Source organism: Salvia splendens, unplaced genomic scaffold, assembly GCF_004379255.2.
Source record: "Salvia splendens isolate huo1 unplaced genomic scaffold, SspV2 ctg567, whole genome shotgun sequence".
NCBI classification, from domain to species: domain Eukaryota; kingdom Viridiplantae; phylum Streptophyta; class Magnoliopsida; order Lamiales; family Lamiaceae; genus Salvia; species Salvia splendens.
Window position 1 is genome coordinate 19777 of NW_024599226.1, and position 9719 is coordinate 29495.

Sequence of the window (9719 nt, forward strand, 5' to 3'; positions counted from 1 at the left end):
TCATTAGGGGCTAAAGCCCTACCCTCTCTCCACATGTGTCCTCCCTTGAAGGAATTCTCACTGCACTGCCACGTCATAAAGAATTCCCACTGCACAGTGGCGGAATTCCCGAAGGAATTCCCACAATTAAAAAAAATTCACAAAGTCACAAATTAGACAATTTCCGGAAGTAAACAATTTACAGAATTAAAATTTCGACGCGAATATGGAGAAAATGCAACCACTTTATTTAAAAAAACATACTTCATTAAAAAAGTACATAATTACTAAAAAAAAGTACATAAAAATAAAAACCGGCTTCTCGCTCCTCGGATTCCTCGTCGCCAGTCCTCTCGCCTTCCCCGCCGCCGCCCCCTCGCTGCCGCCGCCGTCGTCGCCGCCACCCCCTCGCCGTCATCGTCCGACATCCCATCGAGCCCCAAATCGCGGCGCATACTATCGAGGAGGGACTTAAGCTTCCGCTTGTAATGGGGGTCGGTCTCTTGGTGCCATTCAACCATCGCACGTAACAAGGTTTCATGTGCGGCGGTGCGGGCGAATGAGGGGTTCTCGGGATCGTTTTGGGGGGGTGCTGCCGATTGGGCCTCGGCGGATCCGCTAGTGCTTACCCTCGACATCCGCGCCGCAGATTTTTGCCCAACCGGGCGACGGCGGCGCGCCTCCGATGTGGGTGTGGGGAACTCTGACTCGGGGGGGGGGAAGTTTCGCGGAACCAGCACTGCTACTGTACTCTCTGGAGGCGCTGATCTTCGTCTGCTTCGGCCAGCCGGATTCAACACCCGCAGTGAACTTGGGCGAAGACTGCACCACAAGAAACACTGGCCAATACTTGAATTCCCCGAAGCCCTTCTCGGCGTCGGGGAACTGCTGATGAGCCAGCAACTTCACATCCTCGGCAGACATGCCGCTGGTTGCCAAGCGGAGGTTGTTTGTGTAAATGCCGGCAAATCGGCTGAGTTGCCTCTTCAACCGCTCACACTGTTTCCGGCATTGCTCCGAGTTGTCCGCCTTCTCCCCTTGCGGTTTGAACTGGAGGTAGCTTTGGCTAATGCGCCACCACATCCGGTCGATGTGCTGGTTCGCCCCCGACGTATGGATCCTCCACTACACTGATCCACGTCTTCGCTAATGCGACGCACTCGTCCATGCTCCAGACGGTCCTCTTGCTCCCGCTGGATCCCTCCCCCACCTCACCTCCGTACACAGGGACACCCCTTCCCTTGCCCCGCCCTCGCCCGGTCTTCCCTGCCCTCCCTGACGCCAGTGGTGCGCTGGCGGGAGTATCCTGGACCGGAGAAAGCCCCAACTACTCGAACGAGAACGTGTCGACGCCAGCGAACTTAGTCTTGAGAGTAGAACTCGGCGGGTTGTCCGTCGCCAGTAAATCCATAAAGGGCCGATAGACGTTGTCGACCGGCGATTGAGGGACCCCCTGCCTACTCCCCCCGCAACGACAGGCGACCTCTGCATCTGGGGCATCATCCCCGGCATCTGGGGCATCATCCCCGTACTCGCCCCGGGCATCTAGGGCTTCATCCCGTACCACGGCGGGTACATGTTGTAGTACCCGGGCATCATTCCCGGTGTCATTTGAGACTGGGGCATCATCCCTGGCATTTGAGGCATCGCAGCAGACATCGGCGTACTCCTGCCGATGGGAATATGGGGCGCCAGCGACTCGCTCGAGGCGGGTGAATCGCTGTCGTGGTGCTCCATTGTTGATTCACAAGAAATGTATTTTTAGAGAGAGAGAAACTTGTTAATACAAGTGGTGCGAATGAAATGAAGTTCAACAGGATGTATATATAGGAACCGAAAAAAAAATATTTAATGCATTAAACGGGAATTCCGCGCGGAATTCCGCGAGCGTCAACGCAATGGCGGACGTCCGCACTGAATTCCGCAGAACGCCGCGGACTTGCGAATTCCTTCGCGGAATTCCGTATCCGTGCCTGGGACGAGCAATGGCGGACGTCGGCCACGGAATTCCCGCACGCCGGTGGGAATTCCGCGTGGACGTCCGCCATTGCGGATGCTCTTACAATGGGATTCAATCCAAAGTAGTTGACTTTGCCTAGTAACCCCCACTCGAAAAAAAATCTAAGGAGTAATCCGATTAACCCACAACCCCAGTATGATTAAAGTAGTATATGGAGTATTTTATTTTCCTTAATATTTTATTCTTTTTTGACGAATATGATTTGTAAATTAATCACAACATCGACTTTTAGTAATTTTTGTTGAAACAAAGTAGAAGAAAAACGCTACATTCATGGAGAAACGTTAATAGAATATGAATGAAGCTTATCCAATGAAATAATAATAGGATGAAATAATAATAGAAGGGAAAAAGCAACGGTGGTAGTGAGTAAAGAAGAAGGATTTCCCCTCATTTTGGTGATCCTTTGTATATTACGTCTTGAATCAATTGTTGAGCTTGAGTTTGAGTATTTTTTTTTGTGGTGTGAAAGTTGTGAGTCGATCGATCGCACGCAGATGGCCACCACCCTCGGCTGACCCATCTTAATGTCTTTGAGCAATTAGCAAAGACCGTGTGTTTAATCGATCCATTTCTTCTTCTTCTTCTTAATTAATTACAACTTCTCAATCATCTGGAATAGGAGTATATAATTAATTAATGGCGGCTGGGGTGGTATACCTGCGCACTAACCGTTTCGAGGTGAAGCTTCAAGGCATCACCTTCAAGAAGAAGATCTTCGAATCTCTCTGCAAAATCGACTTCCTCTTCCCCGACGGTAAGACGTGGGATGAGCCCCCCGTTGTCGGCCTCGATGTCATGTGCCATCCCCGCGACCCCTCCATCATCCTCCTCCTCCTCTCCTTCGGCGTCGGCTGCGTCATCCTCCGCTTTGGCGCCGGCGAATCCCTCCCCGCCCCCATCCACAGGTCCTCTTCACTCCAACATTCATGCATCATTCTATCTCATATAGAAATGAGTTGATTCATTAATATAAATTGACATAACTAAACATATCTACATCAGTATCAGTTTGCTGATTCATAAATATTATATAGTATTTCATATTTTATGATACCAACTAATATTAATAATCAGTTTTAAACCGGTGAATTCTCAAGTTCTCATTTTAAAATATATTCATAACATATTTTTCTCAAAATATCGTAGTGGCCAACTATTCTTGCCCAACAGGTTCCTGGCCGACAAGCGGATCCGGTTCGTCGGGTTCGGCATTCCCGAGAAAACCGAGCTCTTCCCCTTCCACGAATTAGGTCTGAGCAAGAGGCAAATAGACATCGGCTGCATCGCCGCTAGGGTTTACAAGGACCCTAAATACAAGCGCTACGAGCTCGGCGACCTCGCCCGCAAGGTCGTCGGGATCAAGAGGATGATCGGCCTCACCGAGTCCGCCTCCTTCGAGCGCCACGCACAGATCAAGTGCGCCATCTGCCAGCTCTTCGTCACCAGCCTCATCGCCATGGGCATGCTCCACAAAAAGAGGCTCCAATCTCCTTCCAAAAAGCCTCCCTTCGTCAAAAATCTCAATTCCCTCCAACTCCTCGCCGAGGGATGGTTCAAGCTTCCCGGCAGCAAGAAGACCCAACCGGACGGCACCGTCGCCGGCGCCGACGCCGAGATTCGCGAGCGGATGGAGGATCTCCTCGACGCGAAGCACCGAGAGGATCCGTTCTCCGACTATTTCACCGACGTCAACGAGGACGAGTCTCCGGCGTATTCGTCGGGAGGAGACAACGAGAAAGGCGGAAACTCAGGCGACGACGAGTCGTCGTCGGGCGGCGGGACGAAGAAGCTTATAAAGGGAATCCTGAAGTGTCCATCGACAACGTTGAATCGGAGCGAGTCGTGTAGGTCGCCGGCGGGGACTTTATCGCCGTCGCCGAGTCAGAAACTGAAAAGGGCGAATTCGAAAGGGTGCAACGTAAGGTTTAAGTTCCAATAGCCATAGGTGGCTAGTTGATTAATACTACTAATAATGCTAATGCATTAGTAAAATTAGGCAACAATATCACTTTCCTTAATTTGCTCTCGTCTATGTAGAGTTGCTGCATGCTTTTTTGTTTCTAACTGTTCCTTTATTTTTTCAAACGCATTACCAAAAAAATAAATGTTCTAGTTGTTATGGAACGTGCGCATGGTACGTTGATTTATATAGTTTGTTTTATTTTTGAGGAACAGATTAATGTGTTTGGCTAAGAGAAGAGTTTTGTAATTTGTATACATTTATTATTTATATTAATCATATAATTATCTTTGGTAGAAGGTCTTTTTTTTTGTTCGAAATTTTTCATTTTGAAACACAGTAAAACGTGTCACTTTATTGAATCCGGGCATGGTTTTCTTTTCTACATTCATTTTATATGTAGTATTGCAGTGTAGGGTCCTCTTCTAATGCTTATAACACCATAATCCAAAACTAAGACTAAATCTACACCTTTAAATTTAGAAATGAGTGGATGAGATTAAAGCTCACAAATTTCAATAAATAGTAGATAAAATATCAACAAAAGGATAATATCGTCGTTATGTTATCATATTACAATTTTCGTGGATGTTATTTTTTATATCAACATAGTGTATTACAAATATCAACAATATGACATGAGAATATCAACACAAGTAATATCAACATAGTTTTATTGATATTTTACCTACATTATATTGAGATTTTGCATACACTATATTGAGATTTTTTTTTGCAATTGTTCATAAAATCAGATTATCAACATGTACGAAAATTGAAATATAATTTATCAAATTTCATCACTCGAACATCGTCGGAACATATGTAATTGAGATCTCGTTGGAATCCTTATAAAATTATCTTTGATTTGATATATTTTTTGTGAAAAATAATTTAAATCGAGAGAGTTACGTAAATTTAAAGTTTTAAGATGATTTTGATGAGAGAGAATTGACATTAAGACCATTTAACTTTATTTAATAATTTTTTTAATTTAAAATATAATCCATGTGGCATTATTTCAACCACTAGATCTCCTAATCTAATGGCTAAAATTTAGTCTTAATTTGTGATGGCTAATTAGTTAGCAATTGATAAGTATATATTACTATTACCGAATTGGGGAATACCAATTTTCATTACAGCATTAAATTAAGGAAGCTTAAAAGGCCCATTTCATTAAACTGAGTAGACTGTAGATATGTTCTATTAAAGGCCCATTTTCAAGTCACTGGGTCCAAATAAGTGTAGCATAAATAGACCAACAAAGAATTGGTTAAAGAAAGTAATATGGAAATAGACGTCACCACGGTTCGGAACCGCCGGTTCCGATTCAAGAAAAGCATGAACCTGAACCGGCCCGTCCTAGGTTCGGCGGTTCCGGTTCCTGAACCGTGAACCGGCGGAACCGCGGGCTCCTATCCGGTTTCGAGCCGGTTCGTCCGGTTCGGCGGTTCAAGGTTTTTTTTACATTGTAAATTTGTAATTTAAGTAAAAATTGTAAATATACTTGCATAAATAAAATTAGAATAAAGCGATGTACAAATGCAATTTTATTGATACAAATTACAACTTTAAAATTACAAATTACAACTTAAAATTTACAAATTACAACTTAAAAATTATAAATTACAAAAGACTTAAAGTCTTGATTACAATTTACAAATTACATATTCGAAACAAAGGGCAGGAAAAAAAAATAAAGGAAAAGGACTTGAGCTCAACTTAAATCTAAAATTTAAGTTGAGATGCCTACGTATCCTCAATGTTCAATTGCATTTTGAAATCAAAGTCTGCGTAGTTCTCTTACCTTGCTTACCTATTTGGCTTGATCAGAGGAATTGGTCTATTCTTCTTCGTCGGGTTGTACTACTTGATTGTCTCAATCCGGTTCTTGGTCTCTAATTTCGGCGGAGCACCAATCATCAAGTAACATGGTGGCTTCCATGTTTTGCCCGGTGAGTCTACTTCTTCTGTCGTCCAAGACGTGGCCTCTAACACTAAAGGAGACTTGACGGCGACAGTGGAAGTCGGAACCGAAAAGATCTCCTTGGCCATTGATGCAAGGATGGAAAAATCTTTCTCGTGTGATCCCCACCAATCTAGGACGTCGATTTGTTGGGAACGGGACCTCCTTCTTCCTCATTGAATGAAAAGTGTGAGTCAAAATATAAATTTAACTCACTTACCGAATTTGCCGTCCTTCCTCTGCTGCTGAAGCCGTATAGGTCCGCCAATTGGGATTGGGCGCCGGGGTCATCAACTTGGAAGAAGCCAAAGTTATGTGTTTGACGGGGGAGAGGGGTGTAGGTCTCACTTGGTGGGTACTGTTGTACTTGGCTTCGTAATCGTGAAAGAGAGCCCGCAAGTCGAACTCAAAACTTCTTTGCAGGGTTGGGAGGTGGGGGAGGTTTATTTGGAATGTTTGGGCTAGGTTTATGTAGTTGTCGTCGTCCTCGTCCTCGTCATTCGATTGCAAAGCTCGGAGTAGTTCAAGATCAATATAAGCCAAATTGTTGTAATAAAATTCTAAAATTTTTAAAGTACCAACTAGTTTCCATTTTGGATCCAAAACTTTTCCATTTTGGTTCCATTTTGAACCGCCGGTTACGGTTCGTCAAAATAGGAAACCTGAACCGGGCGGAACCGGCGGTTCCGGTTCCGGTTCGAACCGCCGCCGACGGTTCCGGTTTCGGTTCGGAACCGCCGGTGACAGTTCCGGGCCGGTTCGTCTGGTTCGGTTCGGTTTGGGGACCTTTATGTGGAAATGAAGATTCACAAAAGTAAGTCATTAAGAGAGTAATCTTAATGATTTATCACAAGAAACTTATTAAGGTCCGTACCAATTAAATAAATTTGATGCCTCAATTTCAAAATTTATATTTAAAAATTTATTTTTTATTTTTAAGGGTTGAATGTTAGTTGTTTATGTCTTCTTAATGAAATATAATTATGGAAAAAAAACTAAAAATCGTAAAGACAAAAATCATTGTGTGACAAAAATCATTCCCTAATACTACAATATATATACAGTTACAACATCACAATCTTATCTAACTCAGTGACAATTATCTACCCACCTAATAAAAGTGAAGTAGTAATCCAACTACATGACTACATTCCATTCGCTGATATGGTTGAAATTTTGAAATAATAACCTAAGCGTATAATATATATATATATATATATATAGGGAGATGATCAAAATAAGTATGTGTTTAAATCCAAAAATGCAGCCCAAATCTTAGCCCTAGGATTAGATGATCTAATGGTCAATAATTAACCAAAAACACGGAAGGTCATAATTAAGCAATTTTAGGTCATATTATAAGATTTGAGTTTAATGTCATGTTAAGATCATTTTAGGTCATACTTCGTTAGTATGACCTAAAAATAAACTAACTATGACCTAAAAATGTGCTTGGCATGACACTGTTTTGCGTTTCTGTATTTAAATTTGGTTTTGCATAGATCAAAACCCTATATATATATATATATATATATATATAGGGGTGTGATAAACTACAAACCCCCTAAGATACAAACTATGCAAACTCTAATCCTACACATTTATTAAAAATAATCAACGGTTAGTATAGATTGTATACATAATGTCAACATTACCTATATAATTGTTCACTAAGGGTAATTTAGTGATGTAACTAAGCAGCTCACATAATTAGGCGTTAAGTTGTGATTGAGAATCCAGTCAGTTACTCCTTTTCAACACCCACCCCTTAATCACGTTTCTTCTCTCCCCTTTCCTCCATTCGAACCCTTCGATAATCTACTGCAGTCAATCGCGTTTCTTCAAGGAACCAAGCCTCCAACAATCGTTCGAATAATCGGTGTTGACACGACCTCTGCTCCGGTGACATAAGTGCTAATAATCGGTGTTGACGCGACCTATGCTCCGGTGACATGAGTTCTCCGGTGACCTTTGCACCAATTTTAATCTTCGTGATTTCAATTCAATTTTGAAAGTTAGGTAGAGCAATAAAAATTATCATGTCAGTATCATATTTGTAAATTATGCGTGCAAAGTTCAACAGCAACATACCTGAAATGCACCAATTCTCTATACATAATCTCATTAGCCATCATAAAAAAAAAGTTCAATGTTAGCAGTGGATAATGTCAACAGAATATTTGGGTAGTGTGTTTACTTTGCAATGTTAACGCCTAATTATGTGGGAATGTCAACAGAATATCAGTAGAACCACAATGTCAACAGAATATATATATCATGGGCAGTGGATAAAGTCAACAGAATATTTGGGTAATGTCAACGGAATATCAGTAGAACTACAAAGGCACCACACAAATGGCAACACGAAATTGGGAACATATCTGGAACAGATCAGTGAAATGTTATTGACAAAGTTAAGGAATGGTTGGAGTGAAATGAGGGCTTTTTGTAACCGATGCATGAATCACATTCCATAAACACCCCCAGTGACATAATTTGTGTTAAGCGTTGACATCCCCATATGCATCCCAAACGTGAACCGTTGATCAATTACAAGGAGTGTGTAGAATTAAAGTTTGTAGTTTGTATTATAGATATGAGTTTGTATTTGATCACACCTATATATATATATATAGGGTAGTGATCAAGATATAACTAATCTTAAGTGTATAACTAGAGAACAAATCTCAGCCACACATCTTAATGGAACAAATATTATTTATTTTAATTATATAAAATAGGCCAAGGGTATTTTGGAAATTACAATATGAAATTTAAATCTGCGTAGGTTTCCTTTCTTTCTTCTTCAAATCTGCGATCAAATATCCATTGATTTCCTTCCAAATCTGCGTAGGTGCAGCTGCTGGCGTAGCCGCAATGCTCGCCTTGCTTCCGCGATCGCGGGGGTGGAATTCGTGCGTGGAGAGCATGACGGCGGGGTGGCGATCGCGGCGTGGCCTATGCATTCCGACCAGCCGAGCAACGCCGCGCTGGTTGCAGATGTTTTGAAGACGGAGATTGTGGTGAGGGAGTGGAAGGATAGGGCGGGAGTAGTGAAGGCGTCGTTGATTGAGAGTGTCGTGAGGAGATTCATGGCGTCGGAAGAAGGGTGTCGGATTAAGGAGACGGCGGAGAAGCTGGGCGTCGCCGTGAGGGAGGCGACGGAGGCGGGCGGCGTTTCGAGGATTGAGTTGGATTCGTTCATTGCTCATGTCATTAGATAGGATGCATGCCCCATTACATGTCTAAGTAAAATCAGAACAAGAGTGATGTGTTTTGTAAACAAGAGTGAAGTAAAATCATAATAAGAGTGATGTGTTCTGTGAACAAGAGTGAAGTGTTTTGTGAACAAGAGTGAAGTAAAATCATATAAGAGTGATGCGTTTTGTAAACAAGAGTGAAGTAAAATCATGGTAAGAGTGATGTGTTTTGTAAACAAGAGTGAAGTAAAATCATGCTAAGAGTGATGCGTTTTGTAAACAAGAGTGATGTGTTTTGTAAACAAGAGTGAAGTAAAATCATAATAAGAGTAATGTGTTCTGTGAACAAGAGTGAAGTGTTTTGTGAACAAGAGTGAAGTAAAATCATAATAAGAGTGATGCGTTTTGTAAACAAGAGTGAAGTAAAATCATGGTAAGAGTGATGCGTTTTGTGAACAAGAGTGAAGCGTTTTCTGAACAAGAGTGAAGTAAAATCAGAATAAGAGTGATGTGTTTTGTGAACAAGAGTGAAGTAAAATCAGAATAAGAGTGATGTGTTTTGTGAACAAGAGTGAAGTGTTTTGTGAA

General features: G+C 42.2%; 2 protein-coding genes across 2 annotated transcripts; both read left to right on the forward strand.

Moving 5' to 3' along the window:
• The first annotated feature begins 2638 nt into the window (after positions 1-2638).
• LOC121790619 lies at positions 2639-4208 on the forward strand. Its single transcript, XM_042188804.1, has 2 exons — positions 2639-2907; positions 3173-4208. The coding sequence occupies exons 1-2, from the start codon at positions 2639-2641 to the stop codon at positions 3939-3941; spliced, it is 1038 nt and encodes a 345-aa protein (XP_042044738.1). The 3' UTR covers positions 3942-4208.
• Positions 4209-8186: 3978 nt separating this feature from the next.
• Positions 8187-9155, forward strand: LOC121790620 (zeatin O-xylosyltransferase-like). The gene is made up of 2 exons (XM_042188805.1): positions 8187-8332; positions 8786-9155. Exons 1-2 carry the CDS (start codon positions 8187-8189, stop codon positions 9153-9155), a joined length of 516 nt encoding a protein of 171 aa, XP_042044739.1.
• Positions 9156-9719: the final 564 nt, after the last annotated feature.

Excerpts from the sequence above, each read along its gene's own strand:
- LOC121790619 (XM_042188804.1), top strand. The coding sequence starts at position 2,639 with ATGGCGGCTGGGGTGGTATACCTGCGCACTAACCGTTTCGAGGTGAAG. Across the intron at positions 2,908-3,172 it reads CTCCCCGCCCCCATCCACAG|GTTCCTGGCCGACAAGCGGA; the intron begins GTCCTCTTCACT and ends CTTGCCCAACAG.
- LOC121790620 (XM_042188805.1), top strand. The coding sequence starts at position 8,187 with ATGTCAACAGAATATATATATCATGGGCAGTGGATAAAGTCAACAGAA. Across the intron at positions 8,333-8,785 it reads CTGGAACAGATCAGTGAAAT|GTGCAGCTGCTGGCGTAGCC; the intron begins GTTATTGACAAA and ends AAATCTGCGTAG.